Source organism: Scomber japonicus, chromosome 14, assembly GCF_027409825.1.
Source record: "Scomber japonicus isolate fScoJap1 chromosome 14, fScoJap1.pri, whole genome shotgun sequence".
Classification (NCBI taxonomy): domain Eukaryota; kingdom Metazoa; phylum Chordata; class Actinopteri; order Scombriformes; family Scombridae; genus Scomber; species Scomber japonicus.
In genome coordinates, this window is record NC_070591.1 from 28134045 (window position 1) to 28153506 (window position 19462).

General features: G+C 38.6%; 1 protein-coding gene across 1 annotated transcript in view; it reads left to right on the top strand.

Moving 5' to 3' along the window:
- The window catches only part of smap1 (small ArfGAP 1), a 118893-nt gene that overhangs the window by 19112 nt on the left and 80319 nt on the right, over nucleotides 1-19462 (top strand). Inside the window, exons 2-4 of the mRNA XM_053332956.1 lie at nucleotides 4446-4579; nucleotides 7349-7434; nucleotides 14192-14267. Of these exons, the coding sequence (XP_053188931.1) occupies nucleotides 4446-4579; nucleotides 7349-7434; nucleotides 14192-14267 (296 nt within the window). The remainder of the gene's footprint in view (nucleotides 1-4445; nucleotides 4580-7348; nucleotides 7435-14191; nucleotides 14268-19462) is intronic.

The following is a 19462-nucleotide window of genomic DNA, read 5'->3' on the forward strand; positions in this document are numbered from 1 at the left end:
CCAGCCCATTAAAATTATTTGACCGTTATTTCCGTGTCATCTCCCATTCATCCCCATGGAGATTTGGCACAGTGAGAGTTATTTTGTGCCACTTTATATTTGATGGATGATGCGTTCGGTGGACAGATTTTCATGGGATGCTCTTAACCTGAAGATATTTTTAATAGATTCCAAAAGTATGCACCAGTGTGTTATCATCCTGGGTACTAACAACGTCCGATTGGTGGATGGTTGGATGGGTGGAGCTGCATCTGACAATTGCATCCACTTATCAAGATTTAAGTGTTCATTTCCAGCGTTACTGCCAGGTCAAAATTGCTACATTTATGTACGTTCTTGCAAATATTCTGGATGAATAGAGGGTTGAATATGCTTCAACAGAAGTTCTTGTTGGATGGTGGAACAGCTTTGGAGACCCCTCCTCTTGACACCTTTCTGAAATCAAATTTGGCAGGTCTGCTTTTGGCAATTTCTTTTAGTTTAATACCAGCAATGACATTCACCCCCACTTCAGATTGTTATTGACCGGTTGTTGGCAGTATTCGAAACTTTCTCTTAAAGAAAAATGTGCTTTTTTCCCCTCGTTTTTGGTTTATGGATGTATGGATGTTTGAGCTTCAGTGTACAAAATGACGTGTTCTGAGTTTGACTCCAGAAGACTCTTTTCACATTCACCTCTTGGAAGTGGAAGGTTTCTCTGTGCTCTTTGAAAATCTGCAGGCCTATGAGCATGATTTGTGACATCACAACTAGTCTGGAGGCTATCCTGGTCCAATATTCAATCAAGTTCTCAATGCACAAACATCGACAACAGACTTTATAGTGAAGTAGGAAACACAGGGCCTGAATTTCAGCGTGGGATTGCGCACAATTTAATTGATTCCCGCAAATCCAACTCTTTACACACACAGCGTCTATTAATGTTCAACCAACGTCTGCAGCGGTGCTTACTGCAGGACGACTGGTCGGAACCGCTATGTCCGACTGTCTGACTTCGACCCTGAACACACCTGTAGCTCTCTGTACCTCCCGCTAGCATAATTCCGAGAAGCTAACAGTGATATTAAGTTTAAGGAAACAAACACAGACCTGGTTAAAACATAAATCTACATCATCTGAGGCAGAACCTGCTCAGAAATGAACAGCGGAGCCCGAAAAACGAATGACACCGGTAGCGCCATGTGATGTCAACATTAACAACGTTAATCCTCAGACAGGTAACTGTGACGTTACTATAGCAACAAGTTTCAGGCTAACCGGCTGAGAGTATATGAACACAGTGATATTAGCGGCATAATGTGTAAAATGCTGCGGTGCTGAGCGTTTTATCAGCTGATGTTACAAAACATCAATTTTAAGTCACTCAGATGTTTCTCATTCAACAGACCTGAAGAGAGAGAGAGTGAGGCATTCAACAAAAAACGTGATGCTACTGAAGCTGAATATCATTACTTAACTGTATAATACTATATAACTTGTAATTACTATAAAATATAGCCTAGTTCAGAGAATAAGTTCACTATATAAAATACACTCACTGGCTTCCAATCTAATTAAATCCAATACAGCAGCTCTGCTATAAATTCTACATTTATTAAGTTTATACATTTTTTGACAAGAAGGTGAACATTCTGCTTTATGTTCATTATTGAGTGATTGTGGTGTATTAGGGTGAATTATATTGAAAGGTGTTCCTAATATTTTGTCCACTCCATTAACATGCACGAGGAGGTACACCAGTACACCATTTTTTTTTTTTTTTTTTACAAAACTACCTCTGACAGTTTTAGAGCCTTACTGATATATTGGTAAGCTGATATTATCCACCAGTCCTATCACTGATACCAGTACCAGGGTATATGTTGTTCCATATGTGCCAATATGTACTTTTAGTAGTAGTAGTATATTTAGTTAAGTTTAACATATGTACACATGTTTTTTTTGTTGTATTTTTTATCTATAGTTATTTATAATTATGAAATTCCCAGTGTAGTTTACTTTTTCAATGCACTGATGCCATGTCGTACAATAAAGTTTATCATCATATTCTTATGATTTCCAATACATATCTTTATCACGAGTGTTTGATAACCACATTTGAGGGATCATTGAAAAAAATATCTTTATGTATATATTCTATCTATATCAGATTGTCAGCTGATGTCGATATCAGAATTTTTTTACTCCCTAATAGCGGTATTGGCATCAGCCCCAAAAATCCAGTGTTGGTCGGGCCCTTGTCATTTTCCATATGTATAAACAAGAGTGACACCAAGAATACTTTGGAGGTAAGAATATGTGTGAGGTGTTATCTCATTAGTACAGTTTACTGTTGAGACTGCAGAAAGCCTATATGATGACAGATGTGGCCTTTTGGAACACTTTGGCTTTCAGATATTAAACTAAAATGTTGTACAAACTACAGTGTTTGAAGCATATTGAGGCCTTTAGTATCCTGCAGTCACATCAGAGGCTTTCCACCCTGACAAGAACATCCAGAGACCTGTGGAAGTTGAAGACGTTATAGTTGTTTGAAGCCATCCTTAAGCACAGTTTTTTGGCGCATCATCTTATGCTGACGAGGTAGAGGCCACACAGAGTACTTTGAAGACATTACATTTTGTCTCATGATATCAGCAGATCAGCAGATTCAACAGAAAAAAGTTGGCAGGAGATTTGAGACCTGTGTGGGGCCATCGCTGGTGGGGATGATCTGAAACTTCCATTCCTCATCTCAACAGACTCTGCACGATTGTGTGTCAGCAAGAATCAAACTCTCGCCTCCGTCCGCCCCGAGGTTCTTCCCATCTTCTCAGTCTATGCAGCATGCTCGTGGCCTTGTTTCCTCTTCTCTGCCAGGGCTTTTATATAACCCCATGTTGGATATTTCTGCAGTGGCCTCTGTCTAACAGCCAAAGACACACAATCCAACAGATTTAGTTGGTTTCACCTCTGTGCCCAAAAAACTTTGTACTGTGCTCAGTCACCACACTGCCTGTAATGGATAATATGGCAATCTCCTTGTTTTCATTTTGGTTTGATAGGATTAAATTTATGTGTTAAAAAAAATCCATGACCCTTGAATTAATAGAAGCGTTTCAACCCAAGTTCTCAAAAAACTTTTTTTTTTTCATAATACCTTTCATTTTTGAAAATAAGCTTTTAGCGAGAGTGACATGTAATTAAAGTAATTAATCATTAAAGGAAAGTAATTGAGCATGAGGCAATAAAAGAGCTTGGATTTTAGAATTATTTAGCCTTTTAAAGAAAATCACACAACTTGAGCATTAACTATAAAAAAAGCATGTATGCACCTTTTCCTTTAGCTTCAGAATGACATGATGGCATGCCTTTGATTTTATAGCGCAGAGAATATATATATATATATATACAGGAACCACAGGAACTGTGATCAAATGATATCCATAAACGATACAACTGCACTTTGCTCCATTGTAAAATCCCATTAAGATGTATTGAAGAGATTTGGGAGCAATTTTGATAAGCGCGTCTTCAAAGCGACTGATGATAACCTCAAGTAGAAGCGTTTATGTTCTGAAATACACAACCCTTTTTCCAGGTGAGACGATTTCAAAGTAAAGGCTTTAAATATTTGGATTTAATCATTTTAATATTGACTTCTTGAATTTCTGCTCAGCTCTGATAGAGAATAGTATCTGAATGCAGCTTGTCTGTGGACATCTCTTTATAGTCTCACACTTTATCCAATGCAGAACTTCTTAATATGAGTTTCTGTGAATGGAGATTTGTTCATAAGACCTATGAATATCTCAAAGTGTTGATGCAATGAATGTAGGATGACTCGCCGAATCCTCCTCCTCCTACAGTCATCCTACAGAGGAAGGGTCATTAGTAGGGCTGGGTATCGTTTAAAAAGTGATGATACCACTACCAATCCAAGTGCCCTTAAAGTGATACTGATACCAACTGAGTACTTCATTTGATACCCATCATGTGAATAGAAGCACCGACAGGTTGTAGCTGCTGTGGCAGTGGTCCAATCACATGTCATTAAATCGAAGAACCCTTGTGTTGATTGGTTGTGAGCAAGTCCATACAAATAGTCATATTCTCTAACTCTGGGTGCAAAAAGGATCGATTGCAGATATCGTTTTAACAGGAGACGTTTCGATACTACTAATACTTGGTATCAATTTATTTCGGACCAATACCCGGCCCTAGTCATTAAGCATCAAACTAAGTGTTTGAAAGCTATGTGTGGTTGCTTTACTAATTGAATTTTCGAAGCACTTTTGTAAAGGACTGTTCTCTTCTTGGTGCTTATACTCTTCTCTGCAACAGTCCTGCAGTCAGTCAAACTGATAACACGTCAGGTTTTTTACATCAAATGTTCACCGGTGCAGCTTTAAAACAGAAACATCCTTCTTTCTTTCTCTCTCTCTCTCTCTCTCTTTCACCTTCAGGTCCTCGATGGGCGTCATGGAACCTCGGGGTGTTCATGTGCATCCGCTGCGCCGGCATCCATCGCAACCTGGGCGTCCACATCTCCAGAGTCAAGTCTGTCAATCTGGACCAATGGACCTCAGAGCAGATCCAGGTACACACACACACACACACACACACACACACACACACACACACACACACACACACACACACACACACACACACACACATACAAAACACTTCACAGCAGAATAGAAACTTGGATATTAAAGGAGAAATCCACTGTAAATGATAGTTCATAGTTAATACTGTTGTATTAACACTGCCTGTAATTGGTGTAGCTCTGGGTAGCACTTTACAATAAGTCCCTCATAAAGACTTGGTGAATGGTTTATAATTGGCTTGTTATTTAGGTTGTGAGTCCCTTCTAAATCATTAATAAGCTGTTATAACTAATTGGCAAAATAAAAAGGGTAGCAGTGGCCAGTTGTATGCCAAATAGTGATCCCATATTTATCTGTAATGCTAAACCTGAGATTGGATTCTTAGCTTTGTCTTCATCAGGCAGCATCCTTGGTTTCCATTGTTGGTTGAATTGATTCTCTTTGTGTTTCTTAGCATCCAATTATGTTCATTTATTTATGAGTTACAAACCATTTTAACACTAAAGGGAGCCTTATTGTAAAGTATAAAACATATCACCATTTACTAATCTGCTGACTGATAAAGTGACAAAATAGCAACAATAGCAACCGTTTATAAATCCTTTATAAGGGTAATCTTATTGTAAATTGGTACCTAGCGCTGTTTTAATTTGAAGGAGACTCTGCAGAACATCAAATAAGAGAAAAATTCTAACTATTATACTTATTACAGTATATCTGTGATTTATATAGATGATTCTTATCAAGATCTTCAGGCCAATAAAATCATACATTCCTTTATCAAGCTGTTTCTGAATGTTCTTATTAAGATTATTTCAAGCACTGTTATCTTTTACATTTGAAATGACATACAGTACATTGGGAAATAAGTGGGAGGGTTTCTTTATCTCTATTGAGGCAGTGAAGGTTGTGATGGTTGGATAGAGAACTATTAAGTTGAACCTAAAAGTTTAGTCAAACATAAGTGGCTTTTAGTTTAATGATTGATTGAGTCTGCTGTTGTTAATACTGCTACTCTCAGTACATCTCTATTTATGACTTGTCTTCTTTCTTTTATCACTTCTTTTCATCTTGAATCAGCTGCACTTTATTCACTGTCTCCATACTTATCTGTCTGTCTGCATCTGTTTCCTCTCTTTCCTCTTTCTTTCATTCACTCTTCAGAAAATATAAAAAGTCTCAGTTTTAAACATCTGACAGTACAAACAGCAGTTCACAAACTCGTGAGGTGTTAATTAAAACCGCTCCGGAGGCACAGAAGTCTGGATGGATGGATGTGTAAGCTGTGATGTTTACAACCCAGCTAACGGGAACAGTTACAGTAATTAAAAGCATCAATGAACTTTTTTTCTCATTCATTCCAAATGGAAAGAAAACTCAAAATCTGCTTATGTTTACCTGTCAGTATGTGTTTTTTTAAAAACTGTATATCCCTCAAAGAATCCTGGACAAACAGGTGTAAACTTTAAACACTCACAATATGGACCTTATGTTTCGGTGCATGCAGTTAAAAGAATACACTCTGTGACCCAAACAATTACTGTTGAAATGAGTTAAATAACACTTTGACATGTGGAACAATAATTCTAGAGCACATTTCCACCCTGAATGTTTTGGCAGCGCAACACTTAGCTGTAACATGCTCATGGGTGTGTATGCAAGTCTGGTTACCCTGGTTACCTCATAGTGTCGCTACTGTCAAATTGACAAATGAGACATCCATAACACTGACCGAGTGCAACACTATTATTATTAATATTATGATGATGCTCAGTTTTTCACTTCACCTTTAACTAAACCTTTATATATGACTATGTACAGTACATATATATCTATATCTATATGATTACTCTCCTGTTTCAGTAACAGTCATTTAGCTCTAACAATACATATATAACTAACATTACAATTTCAGTAACAGTTATGACCAATTAATGAATCCATTGTTAGATGTTTACATAAAAGAACAAACTGTCTTTTTGTACCTTTGTTTTTTTCCTGCTGTACTGAAATTGTACCAAACCATGACCCCAAACCAAGGTTTAGACCAAGCCGTGACCATTACACTGCTAGTAATTAGTCTGTGTATGTAGGTGTAGGTTAGATAAGTAGCATTTCCCATTGATTACATTCAGACATCAGAGAGAGAGAGATGTGTGTGTGTGTCTGTGAAACTCACCTGAGCATGCCAGTAATTTATTTAATCATTTAGCAGTTAATATATCCAATTGTTGTGAGTGTGCATGTGTGTGTATATACATATGTGTGTGTGTGTTTCTTCAAGGCAGTGTCTATCCATGAGCTGAGTGTGAGCAGAGTCTCACTCTGCATGTTAATCACTGTTTTCAATGACTAATTAATTCTGGATGGCTGATCATTCCGACTCCGTCTCCTCCACTTTGCTTATCATCACCCCATTTATCACCCTCCTTTTAATTTAGCCTTGACACATACGGCCAGTGTGTCTTTCACTTTCGCGTGTGAGTGTGTGTGTGTGTGTGTGTGTGTGTGTGTGTGTACGTGGAGACGTGTCAGCTGGCGTATCGGGTTGAATGCAGATGTATTGTATGAAAGAGCTCAGTGTGTGTGTGTGTGTGTGTGTGTGTGCGTGTGTGTGTGTGAGTGTGTGTGTGTGTGTGTGTGTGTGTGTGTTTGTGAGACACATTCTCACAAGTGTTTTACTAATTACCTTCCTCGTATTAATGACATTTCTTTCTCTTTTTCCTCTTCCTTTCTTTTTTGTCCTCTCCTCACAGAGTATGGTGGACATGGGCAACCACAGGGCGAAGCAGCTGTATGAAGCCCACCTACCAGAGAACTTCAGACGGCCGCAGACCGACCAGTATCCTTCACGTTCATTTCCATAAAAACTTGCTTTGTCACTACATATCACTTATCATCCATAAACACCAGTTGGCATCATACATGTGCATAAATCTGTCTCTTACCATGTCACTACATATTTGCATAAGAACACACTATATCACCACATATATGCCATTATATATTTGCATACAACCCTGAAAGCTCCTTGTGTATCCATATATTTGCATACAAACTCCATTTGTCACCATACATTTACATGAAAAGGACTTGTGTCAACATATTTAGGTCACATGTTTTCATTTATTGGTGATAAATGAAAAGAAAACAAGAGTTTTTATTTTTATATTTTCTTTTCTTTTGTCACCTATATTAGTAAGGTGATTTGTTTCATCACAAGCCACCAAACCAGCTCCAGTGCTCCATGTAAAAACCTCCGCAACTCAACTCTTCTCAAACGTATACTTTTAGTCAGTGTTTTGATGATTGTGAGAACGCTGTCTTACCTGTTGCTCTAAAGTCTCCTCTAGGTGTTTTGGTTAGGTTAAGATCTGGCACCAGCTGGTCTAAACTAAGCCTGCTCCTAACTGCTAAGTAGGTCTTTCTCTTAGGTCTTACCAAACTTCAGCCTAGTCTTGACTACGCCTGGTCTTAGCGATGCATTGCTAACAATCTCCTGCTGTCTTGCTTATTTGCAGTTAATCATTTCTAATTTGCGACAACGTTATGGAAGATCGAGAAAAAGAAAAGACAATTTTATGAACATCGAGATAAGAAAATAAATCGGCACAGGAAAAGGCTGATTGCTGAGCAGTCCAACATAATAACAAATAAGAAGGAGCAGTCCACCTGTAGTGAAATAACAAAGGACATAAATGATTGTTCAGACTTGGGCAGAATGAAACCTTTTAGGTCACCAACCATTTGCATAAAAGCTTCCTAAACTTCTGATTTACCATCAGTCAGCATAGAATAGAATAAGACTGCTGTTATTATAAATGATTCCTGCTGTCAGGGAAGAAAATCTCTCATCATTGTCTGACATCACCATTATGTCTGTTACTCAAGGCTCAATAATCTCTAAAACAAAGAGCAACTGTAATTTTTAGTAAACCTCACTCAAACAGGAGTAAACAGTGCTTTTGCTGAGGACTGTTTTCAGCTGTAGATTTAAATGTAGCTGTTGAGTGTTTACAGCAGCAGGACAGTGTATGTGGTCATGACTCAAAATAAAATCCAGCAGTTGTAGTCACTGTAATAAAGCAACATGTCACCCAGTGTAACGGTGTGTCTAATTGATACGCTTTTAGCCGTGCTCTGTCAGTCAGTCGATGGGCCACTTTGATCCAGACTCTGATTGCCGTGAAACTGCATACACACATTCATCATTCATGTCCAGTAGAGGATGAATCCCCCCTGGATTTGGTATTCCCCATTCTTTTCCTGTAGCGCTACCAGCACTTTGACATTTTTGGGTCTAAGTGAAATGTCTTGATAACTATTAGATAGATTTCCATGAAAACTGGTACACATATTCATGGTCCCTAGATGATGACTCCTACTGACTTTTGGTGATCCTGACTTTTCTTGCAGCCACAATGAGGTTGACATTCTAGGTGTTTAGTAAAGTGTGTTGACAACCGTTGGATGGATTCCCTTGAAATTTGGTACAAATATTCATGTCTACCTAAGGATGAACTGTAATAACTTTAATCATCATTACCTGACTTTTTGTCATCAGGTCAAACTTTAAACATGGCCAGTACTTTGGATCATGACTGAATACATGTAAAAACTGTACTGTTATACTCACATTAAGTGATAAAGTACAGCCTCAAAGAGCTGCTAGCGTGGCAGTAGACACTTATTCTTGTCAATAGTAATTGGACAACAATGGAGCTCTCTATGGCCATATCGGGGTCGCTAAGCAACTAATTGAATAAATGACATGTGAGATGAAATTAAAGTAAAGCATAAATACTGACAAGCTGTGATCAGGGAGCGAACTCATCGTATTAGACATGAATGACGCCGACTGCTTAAGTGTAAATATCAGTTGACACTGTAAATAACAATTCGAGCGAGCTTAGTATGAAGATAGAGAAATAACAGTATCCAATCGAGCTCATCTCCATCAAACTTCTGCTTCATCTGCACATCCGCGACCATTATTTCCAGCACCAAACAAGACGGAGCGGGTGTTCTATTGTCAGCGTCATTCAACACATTTAACCAGGACACCTCCAGCAGTCTGTGTATACATCGGTGTAACAGCGGTTTTCCAGTTTGCCCTTTTCTGTTACAGAAGACAAGACAGCTGTGTGGTTAACACAGCAGCATATGTTCATATTTCCACCACCAGACTGAAATAAATAATCTCCCTGTTTGAAATGCTGCTCTAATACCCTATCTTGTATCTGGCAGGCCCATTTGTGCGGGTGGTCATCATTCTTCACTCTTTTGAAGTCCATTAGTCGTTCTGACAGCAGCGCCGCTGGCTGAAAACAGCAGATAACAGACCGAGGATTAGGAGCGCTACGGCCCGAGTGTGTATGTATGTGTGTGTGTATGTGTATGTGAGTGCTTCCTGTGTGTGCTTCTGTGTTTTGTATTCACACATCATTTTGGCCATGTTATTTACTGTGGTTATGTATGTAAATGAGATGGTGCAGTTTGATTCTTCTTATTTGTTTAACCTCCCACATGGCTGTGTTTGTGTGTATTGGAATGTTTTTTACACTAGTGGAGACTTATTCATATTTTCTTGGTATTTTCAATATGGGAATGGGAATATGCCCTTAAAACTAATATGGGTTTTAAAGACTATACAATCACCTGAATACTATATTGTAGACAATATCTTTTTAAAGTTATGCTGTTTGACCAGTGTTCATACCAGAATTGCATTATTGTCAAGGTTATTCAGTAAAGCTGGATTTCTACTTGACACAAAGGGTTAACAGCAGTCCAGCTGAAACTGCACCCACATCGAAGATTTTGATTTATAGTTCGGCATCAGATGTCTCCTGTTGATAGCACCACCCCAACAATAGATGGATGTGTTACATTCTTTCATTTATTTTGCAATATAGGGGCAACAACGAGCTACGCCTGCACACATAGAACTGGAGTTACATCCAGGTAACTGGTGTTTTGCCTCTTTGCTTTACTGGTTAAGGAGTATTTTTATTGCTGTTCCCATTGCAGTGTTTACACAGTTTCATTAATTTCAAAATTGTTCTCTAACTACAGCTAAATGTTAAATGGATTGTACTTATATAGTGCTGGTCTCGTCTTTTTGACCACTCAAAGTGCTTTTACACGACAAGTCACATTCACCCATTCACACACACATTCATACACTGATGACAGGAACTATCACATTCACTCACACATTCATACGTCATTGGTACAGACATAGGTAGCAATTTGGGGTTAAGTATCTTGCCCAAGGCCACACCAACATGTGGATTGGAGGAGCCACGACTCGAACTGCTGATCTGATCAGTGGACGACCTGCTCTAACTCCTGAGCCACAGATACCTACAGTATTACTGCATTTGAATGCCAGCAGGACCAAAAATTGCTTATTTTTGCTCACCAGAATGGCAGCAACACAAGTCCTGAATCGAAATAATAAAACGTAGCAGCACACTCAGTTCAGTTCTGGTCTTCCCACTGATAATATTGACTTGTTTTTGCAGTATAACGAATATCTAATTAGGTCAACTGTATGACATCATCAGGGCTGTACAGCACTGATTAGACAGGATATGTCAAAGTTCAGCTGTGGACTCATATATCAGCCTCTATGGTGTATTTGGTGTGCTCTTTCATTGATGTAGCATCCATCATCATCTAAAGCTAATTTATGGTCATGCGTACATATAATCACTCTGTCATTTCACATGCATTTATCCACTATATCCATCGCCGCCATGCTGACTATTGTAGTGCAGCATCCTATCTGTTCTCGCCACTTCCTATTCGACAGCACAGTAATAAATAAGCGTTTGAGATGCAGCCCCAGCAGCCTCGCCTCTTCCAGTCTATCTCGTAGCTCGACTGGCGCGGGGTGGTCATCATCTTTCAATCTTTTGAAGTCTATTACTAGATCTGACAGAAACGTCGCACTGCTGAAATAGGGAGATAAGAGAGTGGAGATTAGCGCCGATGGTAGCAGCCCGGGTGCATGGTGTTTTGGATTGTGCGACTTGGGAGTTCACGAGTGTGAGGTTCAGTGTGGCATCCTAATGGGAACGCCACAACCACACATAACTGCTATTATTAATGGACAGTTTTTGGTCCATCACTTTAATTGGACAATAATAATTATGTCCATACAGTTAGTTAAGGAGATGCAGATTTGGTGTCTTTCTAACAGGGTTCCCAGTGCACATCATTGCAAGAAAAATCTAAAAATACTCTGAAAAAGGGAAACTAGGGTATTCAATTTGAATATACAAAGGTGATAGTTTCAGGAATCCTCATCAAATTCATTTTCACACATTTCTTACATTGGTTTTCAGCTGAACATGAACATTTTTAACATTTCTGCCCTTGTTAACAGCGTGAAGATGTAGAGAATCACTGTTTTCTGATCTGCTACAGTTAAGGTTTGATTAGTTTAGGCTCAAAAACTGCCTGGTTAAAGATAGACAGAGGTTTTTGTGTGGGTTGGAGCATTAGCAGAGCCTAATTTAACCATGGAAGCACAACAGCATGTGCAGGATTAGAGGTTTTGGGGGCACAGACTGTGTGGTCGTCTCCCAGCGCACCTTCAGCACATAACAGCAATGACTCATCAAGTGAACCGGCTTCTCCACAAAAATCATATTGTTGTCTGGATGGTGCAGAGCAGCGTGACATGAACACACAATGATAACAGAAATGGAAAATGAAGAGAGAAAAAAAAAAGCTGATTCAGCCATAATTCTACTGTTTTCCATGTTGTAAATGATCATGTCATATGATAAAATGTAATAGAAGCGTTTTCACAGTTAGACATTTCAAGAATAAAACATGAACTTTACTTTTTTTAAAAGGTGGAAAGCAGGATTGATGAGCCTGGTGATCTGATGTCTCTCAAAAACAGGCAGAATATTAAGTTCTAGCTATCGATCTGATATGTATGATACAGCATGCCAGAAAAATGAATGCAAACTGTCAGTAATGGCACTTTGCTCTGACGAGGCTGCAGATTTATCAACATATCTGCTCCTCATATCTCCTCTTCACATGCTGGAGGGATTTAATGGATTGAATTAGAAGGTTGTCATATCGTATAAAGCAGTTTTGGACAGCAAGAATTTTAATTACACTGAATTCTGTAAAAATAAATGCAGCATTTGTTGATTAAAATCACCAAATAGTGACATTGTAGTGAGATGTCTGCTTTCTCCGCAACATCTACAAATAATACCAAAAATTTGCTTTAGTCTACTTCATCTGAATACACATTCTACCTGTTCACTCTGTGCTCATCGCCAGGCATCAGAACAGTAGAGTAGAGTGGTGCTTGTGCCTGCTATTGTGCCTCCACAAATAGGTGCCCTACATCATGTTCTGGGCATATTAAGACTAATGGACTCTTTGCTTCTGTACTACAGTTGTGTGCTTGCATGCAGCATTATTTGGGATCATTCATCAAATAAACATTTTTGTACCATTGGAAAAACTGACCTGGGTTTGAACATTTCATCTGATAATAGACAGAGAACATCAAAAAGCAACATCATGTTAGCAGAAAGGCTGAGTGATATATTGATATTGTACCGATATGATATGAGAGTATATATCATCTTAGATTTTCGATATTGTGATATGGCATAAGTGTTGTCTATTCCTAGTTTTTTAGATTTATTTTTGCCTTTATTTAGATAGTAACTTGGCAAAGAGGCCGACAGGAAACAGGGAGAGAAAAATACTGTCATTTGATTTTGTCCATATTGCCTAACTTCTTTCATTGTGTTGAAAGCAAATGTTTTTGGTGTGACTGACTCGTGCCATCCATCTAGCTAACCTTGTTTTGATGTCAGTGACTGCATCAGTGTTAGGTTAGCTCTGTCTTTACTCCTGACTGACATAAGTCATAATTAACAGGGCTGCTTGAGATCATTGTCATTGTATCATTGTAAAAATAAGTCACATTTAGTCATTTGAACAAATGACTGAAGCTCTCGTTTTTCTGGGATAGACTCAAACATTACGTCCACTCATAATCGAGTCACTTCTGATCACAATGTATCAAGATACTTGCAGTATCAAAACATAAAATAAAGTAGTTGTTTTTGTTGATTTAAAGGTGCAGTGTTTCAGATTTAGTGGCATCTAATGGTAGGGTTGTAGATTGCAACAAATTCAAAACACCCCCCTCCTCCCCCCGAGTGTGTAGTCTCAGTGGCCATGAAACGTGTGAAAAACACAAAAGGTTCTCTATAGAGCCAGTGTTTGGTTTGTCTGTTCTGGGCTACTGTAGAAACATGGTGGCCTCAGTGGAAGAGGACCCGCTCCCTATGTAGATACAAGAGGCTCATTCTAAGCTGACGAAAAACACAACACATTCTTACAGTATGTTCAGGTGATTATACACTAGTTAAAACATACTTATGAATATTATTTTCCATTTATGTTGAGGCTGTTCAGCTTGATGCCACTAAATTCTACACACTGCATCTTCAAGCACATGTACTGCATGTTCTTGTCTGTATGTGAATGAAGAATACACTATGCTGTTACTTTTGTGCAGTATTTCAGTCCTTAACTCTAACCTTCAGAGCAGTGGAGGTCTTCATCCGGGACAAGTACGAGAGGAAAAAGTACTACGACAAGGAGACTCTGGATGCTGCTCCAGTAAGTATCAGCCACACTATTACATTTTGATATTTAGAGGATTTTTGGTCTTCCTGTCCATGTTTGAGGCCATTTCTTGCAAACCTGCACATCAATGGTTGTTTGTTACGTAGGTTTGATGTAAGCATGTTTGATGTAAGCTAGTATCTGTTGAAGACAGAAACTAAATTCAATTCAATATAACAGCTTTTCAGTCCTTTTAGCTTACTTCGGTTTTTCTTTTTTTGTCGAAAGGCTGGTTTGTCTTACCACCTTAAAACACTTACAAAATAAACACATGCACACTTTTCTTTAAGGAGATTAATATAAATGATTTTCCTTCACATGCCCTTTGGCTAGAGACTGAGAATGAATGCTAAAATGCTAAAAACTGTAACAAAGATGTGTTTGTATGATTTTGGCAGCTGTTGTGTAAAAAGCTAAAGCGTGCTATCATACTTCCCATCTTTTTCTTACACTACACTTTTGAATGAGATCCAGTATTGACTTTACTGTGCCAAGGACTCTTGGTCGGCTTCCAGCATCCTCTTCTTTTACTCATCAAGCCTGTAAAGTTTGTATTTTTTTAACAGCCACCAAACTTTCCTGCGCTCCATCAAACTGCTAGCTGTTAAGCTTAAATGTGTGAAAAGGCAGTGAAACCTCTTTCATCCCCGAAAGCATCAGCCTTGTTGAATTTGATACCGAGAGCTGGTACACACAGTTAGAGAATAACCTTTCAAAAACGCTGGCATGTGCTGATAGCAGTCAGATAGTGATGCGTGTGTGTGTGTGTGTGTGTGTGTGTGTGTGTGTGTGTGTGTGTGTGTGTGTGTGTGTGTGTGTGTGTGTGTGTGTGTGTGTGTGTGTGTGTGTGTGTGTGTGTGTGTGTGTGTGTGTCAGAGTCAAGAATCAACCTCCTTTTGTGTTGGATGAAGGAAAAGAAGGATGTGATTGTGGGATATGTGGGTGTGTATGTGGGCGGGTGGGTGCACTTCTTCCTTTCTTGTTTCCAGAGAGATTATCTATGTGAGGTCTGCATTTTTGAGTGTTTCAGTGAGTGGGCGACTTCCATACTGCAAATTTTTGCAAGGGTTAGTAAACTCTCACTAAACTGTGTGTGACGTAATCTTAATGTGTAAATTCAGGTATAATCACCTGTGTTTCCTACAGAAAACTATGGTCCACTACACCCCTCAGTTGTCTAGGATTTATGTACAGTATGTCAGTCAAAAAGTCCTCTATAGAAACAAAATCATCTTTCCCATGTGTTGTAGGTAAAGAGTTGTTGAGGCAGTTTTTATGACAGTCCTGGACTATGGTGATCTATTAACGTGCATCCTCTTAAACACTCCTCTTAATTCTGTATATCAGTATGCCTTAGGAATTATTTCTGGAGCAGCAAGGAGGTCTTGGGTTCTGGGGCAGGGCCTATCTGTGTGGAGTTTGCATGGGTTTCCTCAGGGTGCTCCAGTTTACTCCCATTGTCAAAAACATGTATGTTAGGTTAACTGTCCTATCAGTGCCCGTGACCAAGGTACTGACATAGATCTGGAGTCGGTCCCTGGGAGCTGCATAGTGGGTGCCCACTGCTCCTACTTACGGTGGATTAAGAAGACTCTGAATCTCACTGTAGTAGTGACAAATAAAGTACAGTTACTTTATGTTTATGGTACACATCATTGTATTCTGTAAAATAATGACGTGTCACTCACTGGTATTGTAAGATAATTACTTGATTACTTAACTTCAGTAAGCCTAAAGTAAGAGACTGAGAATAGAAGTCGTCAAACAGCCAAGTGGGAATTTACAAAACGATGACAACGGTAGAACAGCCCTCCAAACCCCTTACCATCAAACACTTTATACTACTGTGTTGCGTGCGGGGTTATTTGTTTGGTCAATCTTTGTATTAGGTCAACCTGACCCGACATGTTCAGCCTACATCAGATTTCTTGGAAACCTAACATCTGATCTCCTTTTGGGATATCGATATGGTAAAAACAACTTAAAAGGGCTTGTTCCGACATCCCCAACTGGTACAACTGTTGTTCTCACATTTTACCATGATACACACATATCTGCCTCTACAGTATCTCTTTATCTATAAAGCAATTATAGGAAAATTACTGCATTACCTTTCAGAACTGCTTTATCACTCAGATGGACTTTACCAATCCTGCTCTACTGACTGGCCCTCCTTAAATCAAGCACAATTTCATCTTAAACATCCCAACATCTACTTGTAATTGCTTTGTATAATTGTATTTTATTTTATATATTTATTTAAATTATTTTCTTTCTTTCTATTTTTTTGCTGTTGTCTTCCTCTTCTGTCTTTGTAATTGTCTCAGTGTCATTGTTAATTAGGGTGGCCCTCAATGATCTCTCAAGTATAAATAAAGAAAGGTGAAGTTATGTAAGATGAGGCTGATCAGTTTGAAGGAAATACATCAGTAGAAGTCTATTTTCAAAAATGTCTTCATTATTGGGATTGGGATTCAAATTAGGATTCATATTTTAAACTCTAGGCCTGTTTTGGATGTGTGCCTGGTATTAAACAAGACTATATGGGAAAAGAACTGTAAAGATAATGAAGTTGCTTATTGTTGGCGAAGTTTTCGTGGGGGTTGGTATATAGTCTATCAGAACTACTTAGTGTGAAGTCAGAATAATTTATACTTGTTCCGAATGACCAGGGAGGAGATATAATAATGTTTAAATACAGCGATAACAGTACACATTTTCAAACAATCATAGTGTTTCACTCAGTTGTTCACTTGAAAAATGATCGCAATAGTTGTCAGGAATTTTAAAAAAGAGAGCTGGAGAGAGAAGTTCAGAGATCAGCAAACAAAAGGAAGCACATCCCACTCTCTATCTTTGCAAACATCTAAATGAAATGTTCCTTCTGGGACAACACCAACTTTGGCTGACTGGAATAAGAACTTTAGCCTACTCATGTTATTAATGTAAATGAGCTGCAGCTGACTGTGCCAAATGTATCACTGACAGTAAGAGCATTCTGTAAAATAACTTGTAATTATAAAGAATATTATAAGAATTTTAATTCACACTTACATGTGTGATTTTGACTACAAATTTTGGCCTAATGTAAGAGATTGTAGCTTTAAATACTGTAAACTAAAGTGCAACAGTGCAAGCCTTTTTCCATCTTTCAGCCACACACACACACACAAGTGATGCTACAAACTGGAGGCATTTACACACCAACACAAACAGAACAGCACTTAAAAAAAAGTTGCAGGGAGAAGAAAACACTCGCGAACACAAACAGCGAACACGTTACGTTAATGCAAACTGTCTTGTTCACAGCAGTCTTGTGCATCTTTAACCCTCTTCCTCTCATTGTGTCTCATTTTGTTTCCCTCATTCTCTACTGCTTTCTCTCTCTCTCTCTCTCTCTCTCTCTCTCTCTGTCTCCCTCTCTCTCTCTCGCCTCCTGCCTCACTCCCTGTTTTCTCTGACTCTCTCTGAAGCATTGCCAGCAGCCAGACTGTGATCTAGGATCTGTTTCTGCCACCCACACAGACGGCTCGGCTTTTATATGCAAATTAATTATTAAAAACAACTCATTATCACTTTAAGCAGTTTGGAGCAAATGAAGAAAGAACGGCAGGCTACAGTAACCCTGAGCTATATAGTTTGTGCTGGAATGAGAGCGGGGAGTGTGTCGGTGTGGCTTATTTGTTGAGTGCATACAGTCTCTGCGTGCCTCTTTACTGGAGTTACATCATCATACTGGTCTGCATGTATTCACCAGTACTGATTGAAAACTGGATATGGTCAGCGTCGATAGTGTAACATGATGGATATGATGCAATTGGAGCTTCATTGGCTGCAAAGAAATGGCAACATTGTGGAAGTGCTGAATGAATGATGTCATCTGAGAGTAAATTTTTATATAATTTTTGGTCATTTTTTATTGTATTTTATATAGACACAGTTCTGTATAAAATGCAACATTACAAATCGTTAATCCTTGTTTTTTGTTGGTTTTACTAAACAAACTTCACTGTAGCCTGAAGTGTGTCTCACATTATAATGACATGTTGATTCTCTTGAGTCTGTCATCAATAAGTCAATAAGCTGTAAATACAACATGTTGTCAAACAGCAGCTTATTTACATACTGAGCACAGAGAGCATTATAATTTAGTGTCATTAATGTAAATCCAATATTTATTCTTGAGACTCTGTTTTTGTTTCGACTAACTCATTTATGATTTTGTCATTACGAGCGACTCCTTTACTACCGCTTTTTTTATTGCTTGTGTACTTATTATTTATTCTTATGTATGCTGTCTGTTGATGCTCTTCTATTTTTGCTGTCCACTTGCTGCTGCAATCATGTAAATTTCCCTAAAGTGGGACTAACAAATGAATATCTTATCTTTCATATAACATGCATTTAAACCATTGTTCATGGAAAAATATTGATTAGCGCAGCTTTAAAAACATCATTGCCAGTAGGTGACGGGGCTTAGTGAATGAAATGGCATCAGATAGAGGACACTGCAAAACATATCTTCTAGTTCTCCTATTTTCCTGTTTTTAATTTTCTAATATTATATGTGAAACACTAAAAACCTGTGTAGCATTTGTACAAACACTGAAAAGCCATGATAAGTAGTAATGTCAGTTAGACAGCAGTATCACATATTTGCTCATGTAAGACTGTGACATTTTCTTCTAAACACATTAAATAGGTCATAAATGTATTTCTAAAAAATGTGTAACCATTTCAACCATCTAGATTTGATTAGAGTTAGGCTTCACAAACTGTGTTTCAAAATTTCTGTGTTCAGGATTTAGTGGGCGGGTCTGAAAACGCGGCGGTGATTAGCATAAACCCACCCCTGCTGCTGTAGAGGTATAAATACATTCAGCACACACTACTACTACTACAGTCTACAGTTAGCCAGTTAGCCGCCGAGCTAGCAGCTGAGTTAGCCGCTGAGCTAGCAGCTGAGTTAGCAGCAGAAAGCTCTCAGACGTAGCGTCCATGTTTCTGGTAGAGGTGGTGACTTTGATTGACAGGTGACACTTAGTAGGGGGCAGGGTTTCAGTGAACTCGGCGGGCACGCCCACAGCGTTTGGGAGAAGAGAAAGAGGCAGATTTTTACACAACTTTGAAGCTTAATTTGATATATTTGGCGATTTTTTTTAATCATTCAAATTTGGCAGGGTGGTTAA